At 38.3% G+C, this 19,723-nt stretch overlaps 1 protein-coding gene and 1 long non-coding RNA gene across 5 annotated transcripts in view; one reads left to right on the top strand and one right to left on the bottom strand.

The window, feature by feature from the left end:
• LOC119024030 overlaps positions 1 to 19,723 on the top strand; it is a 52,217-nt gene that overhangs the window by 21,935 nt on the left and 10,559 nt on the right. The gene's annotated exons all lie outside the window — the stretch shown is intronic.
• Positions 267 to 3,464, bottom strand: admb (adrenomedullin b). Of its 3 annotated transcripts, XM_037106408.1 has the most exons (5): positions 3,364 to 3,464; positions 2,916 to 3,031; positions 2,112 to 2,246; positions 1,587 to 1,688; positions 267 to 1,477 (listed from the first exon to the last, which is right to left on the bottom strand). In XM_037106408.1, the coding sequence occupies exons 2-5, from the start codon at positions 3,017 to 3,019 to the stop codon at positions 1,345 to 1,347; spliced, it is 474 nt and encodes a 157-aa protein (XP_036962303.1). In that variant the 5' UTR covers positions 3,020 to 3,031; positions 3,364 to 3,464; the 3' UTR covers positions 267 to 1,344. The 3 variants fall into 3 exon arrangements, with proteins under 3 accessions (XP_036962303.1, XP_036962301.1, XP_036962302.1); XM_037106406.1 differs by having other exon boundaries at positions 267 to 1,688; XM_037106407.1 differs by lacking the exon at positions 3,364 to 3,464 and having other exon boundaries at positions 267 to 1,688; positions 2,916 to 3,090.

The raw sequence follows: 19,723 nt of genomic DNA, 5'->3' as shown, positions 1-19,723 counted from the left end.
ACATTTAGGAACATGTCGACCCGAGAAAAAATAATTTCAGAATACGTGCAGCTGACAAATTTCATACTATTTTTAGAATGGAATGTGCATCATTGGTTCACATATTATGAACTTAATGAAACAAACACATACCATCACAATGTGATGAGGCACATACAGTGTACTGTTTGTCTTATGAGCCTCCTTACATTAGCACACGCATGCACAAGCAGAATATTTGATATTAGGTCACTAAATAACGTCAAAGTTGCTTCAAGTTCTTTTTATTGTTGCATTAATTCATTTAATTCAAAAACAATGTCAAGTAATTTCAGCTGAATTATGAATACGATTTATTACATTCAAATGAAGAAGCAGATAAAGGTTTTTAAGATTAAACATTTGGCATAACAACAGGAAGTGCTTTGTTGAAGCTACATTTCATTTTTGAAACAACTTGGCCTGTACTTGTTATATGTCTCCTCAGTGAAGCTAGATGGCAGCACAACACTTTTATGAGAACATCCGTCTTTCTACTTCATACCAAAAATACCAAAAGCACTTTCCATAACTCCTGCAAAAAACTGTATGACAAATGTCTGCACCAAATCTAATAATATAATTATTTTTTCCAATCAGGCGTAATCACCACAATAATGTCTTGGCAATTGATATAACACATAACTCTGTCATAGGAGACTTAATTAATATCAAGAATACACAAGATAATTACTTGCACTGTTAAGATACTTATACTTCACTGAAGTTGAAAAAGACATGTTTTATATGTATTTTTGTTGTATAAAAATATACCTGTGTTATATGCTTAAATATAAGGCAGCTTTATATATCTGTATATACAAGCTGATAGTTACATATTTTGAACTATCTAAATAGTGTATAAATTGCACTTCACAAGCAGTTCATTACATTCATTTCACTTGTGAAAGGATCATGCTTGTTGCAGTTTTGGGGTTCCAGTAATGTCAGTTTCTTGGAGGAAAAAAAAAATCCTCCTCCATCGCAGCCTCAGTTCCTCCTCAGTTCACGGGTATGTCAGAGAAGATCTTCAGGGATTGTCTTCTATATTAGCTGCCAAACTGTCTTTGGAAGCTGAAGAAGAAACACATATTCTTGTCAAGTCGCACAGACCTGACCTGAATTCATCCATAAATCATACACTTGTTCAGACAAACTGAAACCTGTGCCTAAGCATGAACAAACAGTATCTGTTATTGGAATCTTGCTTTCATCCAGAGTGACCTGAGCAAGTCTTCCTGTGAAGGACTGTACAGATGTAGCAGTCTTTTTTGCTGTACATCTAGTTGTAAATCTGTGGAATCAAACCTCTGAGGGGACTTATCTTCATCTGCGGTGAGCAAATAACCCAACAAGGATTCTCCTTTGCCTTTCCATTCCTGTCTTAAGCCACTGTGCCTGGGCATTTGTGACTGCAGAGTTGCTGACCAGCTTCAGTGCTCCGTCTTTGTCTTCCTGTCTGGAGAACAAGTTGAATGACATCCTGGAGTGAGCGGCGTCGGCGTCCGTAGCCTTTTGAACCAATTTTGTTCTCGGGGGCATTGGTGTCTGTGTTCCTGTTGTTATACTTGCTCAGTCGGTGCAGCAGGTCCTGGTATGCACATGTGACCAGGGCACAGCCAGATGATTTGGATGATGTTAACCTTTTGGCTCTGATTTTAACTCCAAAGCTGGGAAAGAAAAAGAAATATCTTATGCTCTATTTTTGTTTTTTCCAGGGTTGTCAAATCTGACCTGGCAACAAACAGATCCAAAGTGTCATCATGATTTAACAGAATTCTTGTAAATGTTTCAGTAAATTAAAGAATGGATCATTCACAGCTCTCATTTAGCCATTGTCTCAAAAATATCTGTCTCGTCTCTCATGGTGGACATTTCAGTTGGGAATTCCAGATGGCATCTGTGAGTCCTTTAAACAGTCAATAAACTGCAGCGCTGTCGGGGTGTCATGGTTGCCCAATGTGTAAGAGGTGCGACATGTTTGGACTTTTGTTGCCTTTCAAATGCTTATCTCAATCCGTATGTTCCCCATCTATCTCCACACTGTCAGCCATCAAAAGAAGGAAAAATGTTTAGAAAGTACAGCTTGTTACCTTGACGGAGGTGCGACAATTTTTTCATTCCCATCCTGGTGTTGTTCGACATGGATGTCAGGGTGCTGCTCACGGGCTGTCATTAAGTTGTTGCTCAGGTCTCTCTTCATACGGCTCTGCATCCATACTCTAAACCTACCACAAAGAACAGCAAAGAGGTCTTAATAGCAGAAACTGAATCTAATTTACTGAGACAAATTGTGGGGTACAGACATAAAGTATGATGCAGAATCATACTTTATAAATATGCAATGAATTCATAGCTCAATAAGTTTTAGTAATTGTCTTGGATCGTGTAGCACCAGGCCAACTCAAAGTCCAATATCAGGTAATTAAACATGTGTTGGTATTATTATATATGTGTATGTTGGTTACAGATTGCAGCACTGAAATGCCAAAGACTCGTTGGAGAGCATTTAGAATAGTTTGTCCTGGGAGAAAACACTGATGTCCAGTTTATTTTCAGTGTTTGTCACTATTCTGTAGTGATGAAGTTGGGGTTCCTTATCAATCATGGTCTCCAGGATTTTAGTCATTGGCTGATATCATGATCAGTTTTTTAATGTTTACAAATCTATCAGTGTCTGTCTCAGAAACCCAGTGTCTGTCAAGCTATGGTAAAAGTGAAATCTTCTGACTTTACTGTATTATTTTCTTCATTTTTTCTGTTTTACTAGCAGACATTACTTGATATAAATATCTCTTGTGTTATTGAGAGCTTGAGTGCTGAAGGACAGAAGAAATTAGCTTTTTCTTTAGAATGAACACAATGTTCTCACAGTGCTAGTTGATCAGGCAGCTCACCTTTTTTTCAGGCCAGTGTTGAGATCCTCTGTGGCACCTTTCACCAGTGGCAGGACAGTGGTGAAAACACAGCAGCAGATGACAGTTTGCAGGGCTAATCTCATTTTGGCTGGTAGCTGTCAGTGGTAAAGATACAACAATTACATTGTGGAAGTTGGATCTGAACTGGTGCCACAACAACATCTTACAGGTAATTCAGTTGCTTTTATAGCAGGATGGTTGAGAACAGTTGTCAATTTAAAATCATTGCTAATGGATATTTGGGGTTCCATCATCCAGTCATCAGTACACACACACACACATTTAAATTTTTAGTCAACTTGTAGTCCTCCAAATTCCAATCCCAAATTTGACAGGGCATTAATTTACATTCTTGAATGCCTGAAGAATCCTAAAGCCAACTTGTAAAACATAATCGTAACATAAAGTTGTGCAAAAAGTCACTTACCTCTTACTGTGATGTAGAGAATTTATGATGCACATCCAAATATGCTGTATACTATTTACGAAGAGTTGGGGTGTTGTTTCAAGTGCTGTAAAGAGTTTACCATGAGTTGAAGTCTGAAGTTTACACTCCTAACGTGAGAGGCTTTATAGAGGGAGGGAGGGAGCTGTACCTGAATGCCAGACCCAGTGGGAGGGACTGTGGGACAGTTCACGTCAACCCATCCACCCCACATGTAGAGAGTCAAACCAAAAACATGCAGATAGAGATTATAATTGAGTCAGCAGTCCCAAAAATGGCGTGACTAGTGCTTATTTGTTTGTGTGAATCTCATTTTCAATTTAATACACACAAAGAATTCCTCTTCTTTCAGAAAATGTTGAAAGAATTGGTTTTTTGCATTTCATGTTTTTTTTTTCTAAATTGCCCTAAAACATGTTTCCCCTCTCTCCGAGGTTATTTCTGGCTGTGCAAATGGGACACTTATGTGCACCAAGTCTATTTACATATTTTTGTCTTACTTTTTTAATGTTTGTCTCGAACGTAGTTGTTTTGTAAAGTTAAATGGTTCAAACAATGGGCATGCATGCTTTAAGGCAGTTAAGGGTGTTTTTTGTTGTCAGTAGGTCCATTTATTCTAGAGGACATGTGCTTTTGGATTACTCTGTTTCAGTGTGAGTTAGCCATCTGTGATTTTAAATCACTGCTAAAGGCTAAGTATATTTAACTTGGGACTGTGTTGTTACGGCAACTGCATGCACTGCAAAAATTAAGGATAGGAACATGAGCTTTATCCTGAACTTGTCAACCTCCAGATGACCAGTTTAAGCATTTTGAGTGTTACTTACACCCTCTGGTAGTGACTTTTATGTATTCTGAACAAGGGCACTGGGTTCTGCATTTGTGAGGATTAGCACTCTTTAAGGTCTGGTAAGCTTCAGACTAATGAGAGCTATTGCAAAAGTGTATATTGCTCCCAAACATATCAAGAGTTTAAGTTTGCTTTAGTTGGCCCCAAGGTTAATTTTAGGATTCAAGTGTAATCTCTTCTCATCTGTAATCTCATCTGCGAGGCACCTGTTGGTTGAACTGATAAATGGACATGTTTTAAGATATGCAATTCAATGTCAGAAAATGGTGAGAAATACTGAATACAATATCACACTCAAAACCCTTCAGTTACCCATTTGCGGTTACCATAAGAAGAATTTAATAACTGTGATGAGATCTTGTTCAGTTCAAGACTTGTTAAACAGTTAATGGATGTCTGTAAGGTGTTACCATGGAGGCTTTTTTTAACAAGCGCATACAACTTTTGAATGCAAGGTCTTGTTTAGGAAATCATGCTGTGAAAAATCACAATGCTGAATTAACTAGCTCTTTTGCTAGTTTAGTCTAATTGCTAAGGTTTTTTAATGGCCAGTTGCTTTATTGGTGATGCCCAGTTGCCAGCTATAGAGGACTGAGCTGATCTAATGTAATCAATTTACTTAATGGGGTTTTCACTTAGAAGTCTTTTACACTCACTCTTTCTATCTACTTTGCTTGTATGAAATTGTTGTTGGACAGGGAATTACCACAGGAAACACCTGTACCTCCTCCTGGCTTCCTGGTATTCAAATGGTATAGTTGGGCATCTTGAATGTAGTTTCGACTGAACACTTAAGTCACTTGTGAGCGTCAAAGGCTTTTGTCACTTAAGTCACTCATGTTTTTTTAATCAGCTAATCATTAAATCTAATAGATAAACCAACTCACAGTTGCACAGACTGAATAGCTATAACATTAGCCAAAAAAAGGTTTTATAAATTGAAGATAATAATTGATCAAGTCTTTTATCAGGACAGATTGTTAAGAATCCGTTAAATAGATTTGTTCCACACAATACAATTTATTCTGAATGTTTGAAGTGTGTGGTGATTTGAAATATCTGTGACGTATCACAGCAATACCCACAATAATATGCCTCTTTTTTGTCTTGTCGGGAAAAAAAAACTTGTTTATAATTTTTTGCAGGTTATTTTTGCCATTTAAAACTAACATGGCTCTATATCACTTATTTCTTTTCAAGTTTTTTGACACGAGGGACATCAATATAGATATAAGAAGAATTAAATTGCTGCATGACTTGCTGTCGTTATTGAAATTAGATTTCCCTACGTGGGGCAGTCCACCTTGATGCATACAGCTATACAACTACAACTACATGACAATCTGTATGTACATGTACAGAAGATTTACAGAAACTTTATGAATTAGCACAGTTACCATCCTGGTCTGTTGATGAACTGATTTGACAGTTGGCAGTTTAAAGTAATACTGGACGTTTGCCAGCAACTTGTGTTGACCTGCATACAGCTGATGCAATCCCAGCCCACAGTACAACAACTACCACCCTCACAATCATCATCCTCATCATGTCCGTAGGCAAAATCTCTCAGTGCCAGCATCAGGTCTGTTTTGATATGACTTTACAAAAACCACTGACACATTCGGTTTGATTGCTCTAAAGAAGCACATGAGTCATAGGGTTGGATACCTTGAATAGATACACACAGTGCCGTCATGGCAACAACACGGCTAGCTTCTTCATAGCCCAGAAGGGGTGTAACAGTGATCTGTGTTTTAACATGATCCATTCCAGTTGTAAATTTTAGTTGCCCTGTGTGGCGCACCTCATGCTACAGAATTTCATTTTCCAAAACAAAGTGTCTTCATGATCACAATCTATCACACCACCGTTTGATAAATGTTCATTGTATCCTTATCAGTAGGCCAACATCTTTTCCCCCTTGAATTGTTGCTGCAAGAATACCTTTTAAATCAGGGATCACCAACCTTTTTGAAACTGAGAGCTACTTCATGGCTACCGAGTCATACGAAGGGCTACCAGTTTGATACACTCTTCTGAAATAACAAATTTGCTTAGTTTGCCTTTAGTTACATATGATTATTAATGATTAATGATACTCATCTATGTGAAGACACAGATCACGCTAATGATTTCTCACAATAATTATCAACAATGACTTAACAACCTGGGAGACAAATAATATCAATATTCAGTTTTCATTTTTAGAACAGGCCTGAGGGCTGCTCATGTGGTCCTTGGGGGCTCCCTGGTGCCCGCGGGCACCACGTTGGTGGCCCCCGTTTTAAATTATGTACAAGAAATCATGACAGTAAGGTGTTAAGTTGAGGAAAGGATGAAGCTGTGATTGATTTCCACAGTCAGGGGTCAGTAGAACACAATGTGAGCTCAACTTTGGCAGACATCCATTATGTGATATTATTAGATATTCATTGTCTATTTATAGTTACACATTTCATACTGTGTTTTTATTACTACTGAGATTTTAAAAAAGGCAGAGATTGCAGGGATGTTATCAATTCTACTCCTCTGATATGTACGTACTATCATGGTGCTCTTCATGGGTCAGAAGGAAAATACTTCCTTCAAATGCACTGGGTGATATGCATTTGTTTAAATGTGAGACGTAAACACTACGTCTAGTTCCTTTCCAAACAACGGAAAATCACAGTATGTGCTGTTTTTCTGTGGAAGAATACAGGATCAGATATCTAACAGGTGGAAAATGTCTGTTTGCCCGAGGGAAAGACAATAGTCCACGTATTCCTGACGGATACGGTTAGAGAGATATAACAAAACGATATGAACTTCAGCTGTTTTGTCAGAGTTTGCCAGGCATGGGCAATGTCTGTATTTTCAGATTACATCATCCTGGATCCATTCGATTGCCATTTACCAATTTGATCATTCTGCAGAGAAGTTCACCATTGGTGTCAGTGCACGACCGCTGTGTTACATAGATGCATGTAGCATATATACATATAACTAACACATAATAGGCATGTGCCAATAAACTACTTTCCTTTTACCTTTAAGCAAAAGTTTAAACTTAGACAAGTCAACTAAACTAAAAGTGAGAAAAAACTTATTAAATTTTTAATAAAAGTATATGGAATGTGTTGAAATCAAATTCTTATAAATCACAAAAACAGATAGGTACCTATGCCAATATCGGCTGATAATATTGGTCAACTAACATATCAGTCGAGCTCAAGCTATACGTCTCTCTGCCACACTGTTAGCTCCAGGGAGGGCCATTGTGGTACAAGACTAGATTTTGTTATTTTCTTTACCACAGATTTAAATTTTTTTAATGTTTTTTTAGCATTTTGCTTAACTGCTCTTTGTTTGCCACTGCTAATTGCTGCTCCACTCTATTAACTTTAGTCTCTGTGTGAAGGCATAAAAAGCATTCACAATGCAGGCCTACTTCATGGTTGTATCACAAAGGCAATGATTTAGTCAATAAATAAAAGTAATGATAGCAACTGGCAACTTTTTTTTTTAAGGTAAATTTGGGACTTTTGTGAATATGTCTTCATCGCAGGATATACGAATTGAGATTCTTACATGAATCAATTTTGTTCACCCGCCCCTATAAATATTCTGTTCCGGGCCAGTGAGAACCTGGCTTATTACTGTACATTTCAGATTTATACCATGTGGGACTTTTGAGTCCTGAGAACTTTGCCATGGGAATTCTAGCACATAAACTCAGAAAGCAATGTCTCAGCAGTTGTCCTGAGAGACTAGTTCATCAGAGCCAAATGAGGCAGGGCAGAACCTTTTGTCAGAATATAAAGTAAACCTTGTGTCAAATGATGGATATTTGGAGAGTACAGCTTTCTGCCAGTATTGTTGTGATTCATTCCATCCATGACCCTGTAGAACATGAATATATCTGTTTTTGTAATGTAAAGGGTGGTACGATATAACCACATTTTTTTGTTTAATTTATTACTGTGACTTTAATATATCTTAGCTACTTCAGTGATGAAATAATGGTGGCACATTGCAGATCTGTGCTGTCCACAGTGGCAGGGTGATTGCATAGACCGATGACCAATGATGCAACAAAGTTGAAGCTCTTGATTTGTCAGGCTACCAATAGTGCATCAATGCAAAACACAAAATCAGTGACTATCTTTCACAAGAATTGTGTTCGTCCCACCACTTCAGGGAAATTGGAGAATCTACACTAGATTTTGAGCTGTTCTGGAGGTTTTTGGTAGCTCAAACCTTATTAAATGCAGCGTTACCTAATCTAAAGAGCTGAAAATGTGTATTTATTTTTATAACACATGCAAAAAGTGGGTAAATCACCTATGAACTATATTAATAATGTGGCTTATGTAGAACAGACGCTTCACCTCTCAACGTTAATATTACACAGAGCCTTGAGATCATATCCAGTAGATAATATCAGTAAAACAGAGTAAAAAAATTTACTTTTACTTATGCTGTGCAAATGCACCATAAAACTTACTGCCCAGTTATTCTGTCATCAGTTATTGCAGGTTTAACATGACTTGACTGTTTTTGTTACCTGGAAATGCACTCTATCAGCATATGCATGTGACATAAACAGTACATTATTTGGTAATGTGAATGCTGTAGCTCTCTATGACCTTTCAGACCAGTGAAATCTTGTCTTGTAGCATTATTCAATCACTGTGTTGTGTTTTTGTGGCTGACTAACCTTCAAACACAATGGACCTATCACGGAAACCACCTTTACTGGAACATATTTCATCACCTCACTAACACCTGAAAATGTGACACACAGCAACGCACTCTTTTTTTTTTGTCTGTGATGCTGTTTCCAATCTAAACTCAGATTAATACACACCCCTAGGCATACTGTATGTATGTACACACACAAACACACAAGTGAATACTTTCAACAGGAAATTGATGCAACTTATATGATGACTAGACAGACTTTATAACTGTTTGTCTTCAGCATTACTCCATCATGCTGTGCCAAAGATTAAATGGATGTAAAACCATGGTTGCTTTGGTTTATCTGTTTCATGAGAGTAATTACTGAATTAGATTGGTATGTGACTTAGCTACTTTAAAGCTCCTCTAAATTTTTATCAAAGGATAAATCTGTTTTATTATCCTTCACCACAAACTGAGCTGTGGTAAAGATGAGTGTCCAGATGCCAAACTGCCACATAAACAGCGGAGTGCCTGCTCTTTGCAAAAACTAGATTCAAAGGTTAATATCTTTTACGTCACTTAAGTGTTTGGTGTACTGTAGATGTCATGTTGAATCGTCTTTGAATCTCTGATACGTTGTAAATCTCACCCAGATGGCATACAATGTGCACATTTATAGAATGATGCCTGAAAGCTGAAACTGTTAAATTTTTTATAACCCTAAGATCATTTAAGGCTGAAATGATTTGCCAGTAGCGCTGTTGTAGCACAGTTTTCCATTATTAAGCAGTTAAAAATGTGAGTGAGTGGCGTGTAGGAATATCAGCGGGGATGGGGGAGATACTTTGTTCCAAAACAAACCAGAAAGTGGCTTTTGAAGGCCAGAAATCTCAACAGTGTTAAGCCACAGATGTTAGTTAATCTGATATTCTGTAACGGGTTTAAAAGCACAGTCAATATTTTCCTAAACAACGGGGTCTATGTGTTGAAATGGTACTATTCTTCCGTGTTTCATGAATTACACCGATATCAACACAAATGACAAATAGTTATGATTTCAGAGGTTTATACTGTACCCATAGTTTCATACCTTTTGACTTAATCATACTCCAGATGTTGGCTAGCTTCAGAGATGTCACATGGTAGTAAAACATTTCTCAGAAGTCTCCGAGTTTTACCATTATTGTTGCGTTTAATGAGTCTCTGATAATCAAATGTTTCATTTGTCCTTATTTTTAAGAGGTTACCCAGAATTGAATTTGATTACCCAGCTGGTGAAGTGTTAAAAAGACTCCAGCCAAGAAGGGCTTACAGCCACTCTAGCAACTGTGTGAGGCTTCACTAAATGCTAACATCACCATGCTCACAATGGAAGTGTTAGCATGTTTGTGTTCAACAGACATAATTTTTGACATGTTCATCATCCTATCTTAGTTTGTGTTTGAATGCCGACATTTGTCAGTTGGCACTAAACACAAATAACAGATGAGGCTGATGTCAATGTCATTAGTTTTTCAAGGATTGTTTCATAAACCAATATGAATGTTTGACAGATTAACCTGACTTAATTTGATGTTGGTGCTGAATGGAAGGTCAGGGATGATGATGGCATTTCATCCTCTTGGGAGCAAGACCACCATTACCAAAATTAAGAACAAGTCATCCAGTATCTCTCCAAATAAGATATTTCACTGAATACGGATTTGACCAGAAGATGGTGATGGAACAAAAGTCAAAAATTACAAAAGTTGTCAGAATCTATCTACTGGGGACCTTGGATATCTGTAGTCAGATAGTTACATCAATCCAAGATTTGTTGAAATATTTTACCAGAAACAAAAAAGGTCAGCCTCATGGTGGTGCTACTGGAAAGTCAGAAGATCACCAAAGTCAGAATCTTTCTCTGGAGATCATGAAGGTCTGACACAATTTCATAGTTGAATAGTTGTTGAGATATTGATATTCAGACATTTGAACCATCATTTCAACAAGGTCATTCTAGGTCTGTAAATAATAATGATTTAATGATTTAATAATGATTTTCTTTAGCCATAATTTTCATTTTAACCCAGAATTCATTGTCTTAATTATTTATTTAACTATTCGTTAACTTTTTATTTAATTATTTATTTTTCTTAAATAAAAACTAGGATGCGCACTCAAGACCTCCGCCAGCCGAGCCAACTAATTCTGGGTGTAGCTCCCAGCTAACTTTAATGGGGTTAGAATAATTTAATCATGTGGCTTTTCTAGACCTTCCAAATATTAATGGACTGAATGGCTCAAATTCTTTGTGGAGGTTGTGAGGCTCAAAAAACAATTATCCACCATTTTTGTTTGCATCTTTCACAATGTTAGCTTATGTGAAAATTACACGGTTTGGCCAGTAGGAACGGGCACTCTTCCGAGGGGCTTGATCTCGATAATGAGGCCAGCAGTCTTCTTCTTTTCTTCTTCCAATCAAGCAAACCAAGTTAAATATTGCACGCATTTGACGAGGTGGGTGGGACTGGAGAGCAGATGGCTTGTGTGAGCTGTAAAATTGTGTTGTTGTTTGGTAAAAGAGTGCAATTTGGATTTTATTTTTGTGGGCAGGTCTCAATTTACCCGGTTGGCCGCCCAACATAAACCTATGTATGGGGAACACTTGAATGTCATGAATGAGGTAATTGAAGTAAAGAGAAAAATTGGTTTGAAGCTGACGGCAGAGTGTACAGGGGCATTTGTGGTCTGGAGAATTGCAGCTGTTACATGTACTCTATTAGTCCACTAACACATGTACTGATTCCTGTGATTACTAATGTTGTCTGTACTTTGCCCTTCAAGGTTTTATTAGTTTTAAGTGTACAAGGGTCCAGCACAGTTAAATATTTCTTCATGATAATTAGACACAGCTTTTACAACCCCATGACACATTAAACCAATCTTTCATAATGAGGAGATGTTCCCTTGTCGGTTACTTTAACAGAAGAGGAGAAAAGGGAAATATATCAGCATGCCAAATTTACTTTTTGACCTGCATCTGACGCATATTTGTGTTTTATAGCTAACGTGCCTGGTGATCTTGGTTCCTCACTTGGTTCTTTCATTGTTGCGTTGAGAGTGCAAATACGTCAGGGATCGATTTGGACAGTCCTGACATTCCAGTGGGTGGGGTGCAGGATGGAAACTGGATTTTGAAAGCCAGAAATCTCTGCACCTGGCAGAGAAGTCACTCATATTGATCAACAATACTGTCAACCAACCACAGATATATTGTTCATTGTTCATGCTATTGGCTAATAAATATCTTTCTTCTTATTCCTTTGAATATTTATAGAAATCTCCCTTTACGATCTGTTCTCAGAAACAACACTCTGCTTTTATTTGGTTTGAAAACACATCTGTGTGAGTCCACTGACAAACAATGACATGCAAATATGCTTATGTAACAAACTGTCTTTAAGAGCCTAATTATATGGAAATCATCTAGAATTTTATCCAAGAATAGTGCATTTATATTTTCCAGCAACGCCCTGCTTAACATTCACCGTTTCGTGTCTAGTACATTCATCACACTTAGTACAGCCACTCTAATGATGATTACAGCTTTGATGGCACGTTGACAGTAAGTGGTGTGTTTGGGGGCCAACATTAATTATTCAGTGTTGTGACGTTGTTTTTTAGAGTTGCTCGTCCATTACATTCTTTTGAGCATGATATTTCAGGAATGCCTCAAGGGAATTTCATCAAATTGGGCATGAACATCCACTTGGACTTAAGGATGAAGTGACAAGATTTTGGCTGCCGGATGTCAAGGTCACTGTGACCTCACAAAACCCAATTTTTGGCCATACACAACAGTCTATACACTGACATACATCATCACACTGGGTAAAAACCCACTTTCATCTCCATTCAAGCATGGTTCCGTAGGTGATGTGTTTCAAATATTGACAAGAGTAGAAGATGGAAAAAAGGACTTTGCTTAACATTGTCACTGGCCTTCATTCTACTTTCTACTTTTTCCTGTTTTATGACACAATTGCGAAGTGGTACGTTGATGTTGGTCAATGCCTACAGTTGTTTATCCCCTTTATTTTTGTACCAAGGCAACAAGCAGAGAGCACATTTCCGAGATGTTTTGGGGCTTTATTCATCATTTTATTCGCTATTTCCAACAGATGGATGTCCCTCAAGTGGCCCATAAACATGTTTCGAAAATAGCATGTTTACTATAGTTATCCCTTGGAAGTTAACATTGTAATTGGAAGTGATGTTTCCTGCTCTATTGCATTCTGCTGTCATGAGTCATCTGCTTACATGGAGGCATCGCACGCTGAAAGGCCACAGTCTTCACCCGATGCTGCGTTGATTGTGGATCAAAAAGCTAAATCTGGCTAGAATCACTGGCCATCACTCACCCTGGTTTCCTGCTGAGTGATTCAGACGCTTTGAAATGTGACCCAGGGACTCGTGTGAGCTAAATGATTGTATAACACTTCATTAGAAATTGGGAGTTTATCTCCAGTTTTGGAGCCAAAGGGATTACTGTCACATTGTCCTCATTACAACTTTATAGTTTAAGACATGTTTCATCACTTTCAGATTAAGTGGAGAGATGCATTGGGTAACTTGTGAAATGTACGTGAGTGTTTTAGACAGGCTCTTTCAAATAGGACCTCACCTTGTTGTTGTGGTTTTAAATGTTTGTTGAGCCCTTTTCAGCCATGGAATATGTAACATGGATGGCTTCATCTACCTTAGCAGTGAGGGCCGTTGGTCTGTCATGTAAAATAAGAGAGCCTTAATGATTGTGGGATATTTGACACCTGGTGGATGGGAGAGAACAGTGTTGGAAACTTGTAAAGTTAACATTTGAACAAAGAATATTGTTCTCTGCCCCTTTTTTCTGCCTATATTGACCAATGAAAGATATATCTGTCTCGACTGATGTGTTTTCCAGCCAAGTTTACTGTTTCAGTGCGTTGCTGTCAGTTTGGACAATGCAGATTATTGCTAAATTGTAAGATATCTTATGTCTGTTACATATCAAGTGTTAACCACACTGATAACTACTTGTGAGGAATTGGTGCCACAAATTGTTTATCTGCAGATATATCAATATCAGATTTTTTTTACTCCCCAATATATTGGTATCAGCATCTACCCCACAAATCGAGTATTTATCAGGCTCTCACCTTTATTAGTGACCACAGAGAGTGTAAGGGATACTTGTCCCCAATGCATTTTCTTATGCATCATCTGTCTCATCACTTAAGTATTATTTGACTAACTCTGTTGCCTCTTTTATGATGTCCAAATTATGGACATTTAGTGCAACTAATGATTATTGTTTTGATAATTGTTATATCTATAAAACATCCAAAAACTGCGAAAAATGACAAATACAGTATTCCTGAAACAAGAACTTTTTGCAATTTTGCTTGAGAAAGGGTTGATTTATATCAAAATAATTGCAGATTAGTTAGCAGATGTCAGTTTCTGTCCTGCACCACCAATCCGAAATGATAGCGTTTAGGCACATGACATTCAGTTTGGACACTTATGCACTTTTTAATTGTCAATATGTTGCTATCAAACAGTTTTGCTGGATATTCATGCATGTAGTTGACATTGATGAATATCTCAAATACAAAGGAAGTGCTAGTCAATTATAATTAAGATTTTTTTTCCGCATGTCTAAAGAATATTATTAATAACTTAGAATAAGCTTGTAAGTTGCCATGTTGGAAGTCTTAGGTATGGTAGTATGTTGATAACAAACAATTTTAGCGACCACAAAATAGATTTCATTGGGATTTTTGATAGCAGATTTGTGTGCAAAGAAGGATTATATCAGTGGTGTGCCAGACAATTTGAGCATACAAGAGAAACTGTTTAACCAAATCTGAGCCAGCTATCACACTTGTGACTATCAAAGATTCTCGTGGTCACTTTTGGGAGTCTGAATCTTCTGAGGGTAAACTCAAGCTGAGAGCAGACACATGTTCAGTTTGACCAGGACATGAAGGTTCATCCTGTTAAATTCTATAATAATAAAAGCTGGGACAGTGGCATTTGTTACCCACCACACAAAGATGAAGAGCAGAATTTGGTTTCTGAATCACCTTAAAAACTAAAACACATTAAAATACTGAAATCACATTCTGGTAGAGTAAATTTAGAAATGTACCCAGAAGTAGCAGCGAGCTACAGTACATGTCATATAGTGGCTGTATATGTTTTGTTTTTCTGAACCAGCTGTGGGGTTTTGTTATTTTTGTCTTCAATTTCCATGAAGAAATGAACTAGATATGTGTTGGTTGAATCATACTCATCATACTCATCAACTCAGGATTCAAAAGACTAATGGTTAAAACAAAAATAATTAGAATAAGAAAAAAAAATATTATGAGCTGTGGCTAAAAAAGTTGCCATCACATTAAGAAAGCGCACATCTGAAAAGGGTTTTACATTGTCAGTGGATGTTTCAAATGTTTCTATCTTTCCAGTTTTCCAAAGAATTCTGGATAATTTATTAGACATCATTGTTGGTAAGTAGTGTTGATGCAGAAAGATGTTCCCCGTAAATTGTGGTAATTTGACAAAGCCAATTAGGGAGTCAGTGTGGAGGCGGAGGATTGGCAGTGCTCCAGGCCTGTGTCTTCACTACACTTCATGACAGTTAGAATTAGGTGCCATTCCCTCCTTTTACGCATATATCTTTTTTATATAAAGGAGAACAAAGCTGGTTGTGTTGCTCGGCGGTGATAAATAGCACCTTCAGTCTTAACCTCGATGACACATTTATCCTGGAGGAAGAGAAAGGGTGTGTATTTACTGAAGGGATGATGATACAGGAGCGTGCAGGTAATGTAACCCTGGGCATCGCCTGATCAAGCACTTGGCCTTTCACCCGGTAAAGGGGAGATCCGCTGACTCGCTGACTTGTTTCCTTTAAGCCTGCTGTGCTCGGGTATTTTTAGCACGATGTCATATACTCTGTGCAATTAAGTAGGATGCCGGTAAACAATGCTCTGGTTGGGGGCCAGCTCCATACTTGGCTTGGTTATGGTAAGTCAGACGGTTTCAAGTGAAAAAGGAATAACTTCATGTGCTGGCAGTAGTACAGCACAGTCCATGGGGGTTGCAGTTTTTTCTCTTTTTCCAGAGAAACACTTGTGTTTTATATTTGCGCCTTGCCACACATTCTTTTGTGTTCATGGGGGAGGAAGAGGATGAGACATTGTCTTTTGAAGTTTTTCTGTCTCGTCACGTAAAGCATTCTTCACAGATAGAGTAGCACCACAGTCAACCAGTCAACTCAGTGCTGACTTATTACAGTTTATATCGGGTTGAATTTTTTTTAAAAAAGGAAAAAGATTAGTGCATGTGTTTTTTTGCGGCTGTTTGTGTCTGTAACACATTTAGGTAAAGGTCTTCAGTTGTATGCCTTACTCTTCTGTTTTTAGGTGTATGACTGTATGCATGCAGCATTCATCTGAGTGTGGGCACTAATGTGTCTGCATCCAGTGTGGACACTGCATGCATTAGCATATGATTTAGCATAGGTAAGTGTGTATGTGCATGTGCTTCCACATCTATCCAGAGTAACTTTTGACCTATGAGGGTAAAAATACAAATGGGAGGTCAGAGTGGCATAGGGCTCACCTTTAGCTTGGCTCTTCACAATGTCAAAAGCTATTTATATCTGGAATGAACAATTGAGAAAGATGGGTTTGATTTCCCTGCTGTGGCCCCGGGCTCGGCCTTCCTGTGGGTGCAGAGTCAACCTCAGTCAGATGCGCTGATTGGAGCCAGATCCTTTGTCCCAAATTCCGTCTTCTTGCACCCTTGAACCTCACGAAATCTCTAAACTAAAACCTTCAGTCACTGGTGTAAGTCCCACATTACACGAATCCAGCTTTAATGTGATGTTGTGAAATGTCAGGAGGGCGATGGAGAGAAACATGTGCTGGTGGATAAGAGGGATGACACGCAGGTGAAATGAGGTTGAAGCTGAAATTCCACCAGCGAGACTGAGACTTTACTGTAAATAGTCACTGTAGTTGGTGTGAAGTGGAATGCTGCTGTTAATTCCTTGCTTTCTGGACCCACTTGCTGTGTTTTTCATTTTTATGAGGCGGAGGAGGACATCTGTTTGCGTCGTTGACCCTTACACAGATTCTCTGGGGACCTTTTAATCTTCCATAGAGATCTATAATGTGAAGATGCAGTGATATGCTATTTTTGTCTGCTCTCTTGCCAGATGCTTCCCTGAACTCTTAATACGGCAGTATCACACCCTTGGGGTCCATGAATTGTCGTATGCGATACAGTGATGGAAGTTAAATGTTCTGCAGGCATTTTATTTTACCGTCCCAAGAGTGCCCCTCTGCTCCGTAAACCTCCACAGGCCCTGGGGCTCCCAAGAACCCCATTCGCTGTAAATACCCAGAATTCCTAAAACTTTCAAACCCTATATATTTTGAATTCCTCAGACGCCTTCAGACACTTTGTAAATTCAGATGCTCCAGTACTCAAGGGAGCAGTGAGACCCCTTAACCCCGCCTTGTCTTTATTTCCGCCCCCCCCCACACACACACACACACACAGCTCCTCATACACACACACACACACACACACAACCCCCTGCGATGGATTCCAGATCGGGAATTTAATGCATTTCTGTTTCGCATCACCTCCCAGGAATGCAGCACGCGTGCCACAAGCCTCATAACCTCAGGCTGATGAGTGTGAGGATGTTTAAAAGAGAGAGGGATGATGGGATACAGACGCTGCTGGGGGTTTTGGGGGGGGGTTAAGAGGGATGGGAGGCGGGGGCTGGGGGGGCTGACCAAGCACATCCGGCGCGGCGCTCGACGTTAATGACAGGCCATCTTCTTGCATAAAGCAATGTTAGTGCAGCTGTGGTATGTGCCGAGCGCATCTGGCTCGCAGATTTTTGGGAATGCATTTTGTGTGTGTTTGTTTGGTCTGTCCCGTCTCACTCAAATTAACGACTGTTGCACGATACAGAGGGAGGATGGAGTGAATTAACTTACTTGGGGATCATTCGAGGGGGGACTGATCTAAAAGTGGAGATTTTACAAGGAAGTCTGTTTTGCATAACGCTTAGATAGTTTGGGTTTTTTGTGATCCTGGCAGCAGTGACACACATTACACATTGAATCTTGTCAGGATTAGATGCTCATTGTGTTTGAAGCAGTGCGACAGTCAGATCTTGGTCAAACAAAACCTCCAGGTAGTCTCCCGACATAACCATTTAGTTCATCACAATAACATTTCTGTTTGGTTGCTTTATTTGTTTCATGTGATTTACAGCCTAATCTGCCCTGATGCAATGAACTCCCCAGTTTGTAGAAAACTAAAACAGTTTTGTTATTTTCATCTAGATCGTGGTCAGCTAGTTGTTGACAACATGAATGAAATCAAAACATCAAGATATTGATCACATTTTTTCCCCCAAACACTGTAAACCTCAATAACATTATATGTTTTTCTTGTTACTAGGTAGCTGAATGAAATATCCAAATCAAGAAGTTTCAAATTTTTCAAATAAAATAAAAATCTGTGACAAAGAGCCATTATAATTAAGTGCAGTATTGCCGGCCTACAAATTCTGTTCTCCAGATGTAAGAAAATGTTTGTTTGGTACACATCATCGTAGTAGTTTTTCTATGAAAATTTAAATTGTGGTGGCAAAATGATGCTTCCCACTTATTCTGAATCATAATGCAATCACAGTGTCTTTCAAAATTAATTGCCATTATGTGGCATTTCTTTTTGCCTATTCTACAACTAACATTTATTTTCAATATCAAATAGTTGGTAATCCATTTTGTCAGTCATCTAATCAATTGATTGAAAATCCCTAAATTCTTAGTCTGATAATTAATAACTGTTCTGTCTTGATATTGTAGTATGTCCCTGTGATTGACAGGAATGTGTTACTCTCTCTTAGTCTAAATTAAAACTTCCCAGCTTGCTCCATATCTCAAATTACTTTTTGTCCTTTATCAACCAGGCATTACAAAAAGAGGATGACAATTGAATTATGCATTATTACGATTACATAATTATAGAACAGCACATGAGCCTGATATTGTCTGTATCGTGCGTCGCAGGAGACAGAAGACAGCGATCGGTTTTATTTTGGAACGTACCATCTCTAGACAGTGAAGTCATGGAAATGAAGTCACCATGTCTCTATAATTACTTTGTCTCCAAATGATCTACAGTCAACACACATTACTATAGTCAGTAAATGTGGCTCTCTAGCCATTAGAAATTCTTTATGTCTCTGAGTGCTTTCTGTAGTGATGTGGTGTTGTGTTTGTGGCACTCTAACACCATCTGGTGAACATATGAGGTCAAGGCAATTTCTCAAATGACAACATGAAGTATTGCACAGTCTAACTCGGGTTCAAACATGTTTTTAAAAGTGTAGAAGGCATGCATCGTCATGCGTTCTACCATATTGGTCTGCTGTAGTGTTCGGGCTGATTTGTGTTCACTGCATTCATTTAGTGCAGGGTTCTTTACTGTTAAATCACCTGTCAGTTATTCATTCCATAAACTGACTGTTTGCTGTAAACAGTTTCAAAAAATTGTGAAAAATGTCAGTGTTTTCCAAAACCCAACATAACATCCTCAAATGTCTTGTTTTATCCACAAACCAAAGATATTCAGTTTACTTTCTAGAGTAATAAAGAGCCCAGAAAATATTTGTATTGAAGAAGCTGAAATCAGAGATTTAAGATTACTCAATTTATCTCTTGGTAATTAATTCAATGGATTAATTGTTGCATCTGTAGTGCAGAG

The sequence above is a fragment of the Acanthopagrus latus genome, chromosome 8 (assembly GCF_904848185.1).
Source record: "Acanthopagrus latus isolate v.2019 chromosome 8, fAcaLat1.1, whole genome shotgun sequence".
Taxonomy (NCBI): Eukaryota; Metazoa; Chordata; class Actinopteri; order Spariformes; family Sparidae; genus Acanthopagrus; species Acanthopagrus latus.
This window is presented reverse-complemented; position numbering and strand designations above follow the sequence as displayed.

Coding starts and splice junctions, on each gene's coding strand:
- admb (XM_037106406.1), bottom strand. CDS start 3,019: ATGAGATTAGCCCTGCAAACTGTCATCTGCTGCTGTGTTTTCACCACT. Junction 2,247..2,915: donor AACACTGGCCTGAAAAAAAG/GTGAGCTGCCTG, acceptor TCTTTGTGGTAG/GTTTAGAGTATGGATGCAGA. Junction 1,689..2,111: donor ATTGTCGCACCTCCGTCAAG/GTAACAAGCTGT, acceptor TTTCTTTCCCAG/CTTTGGAGTTAAAATCAGAG.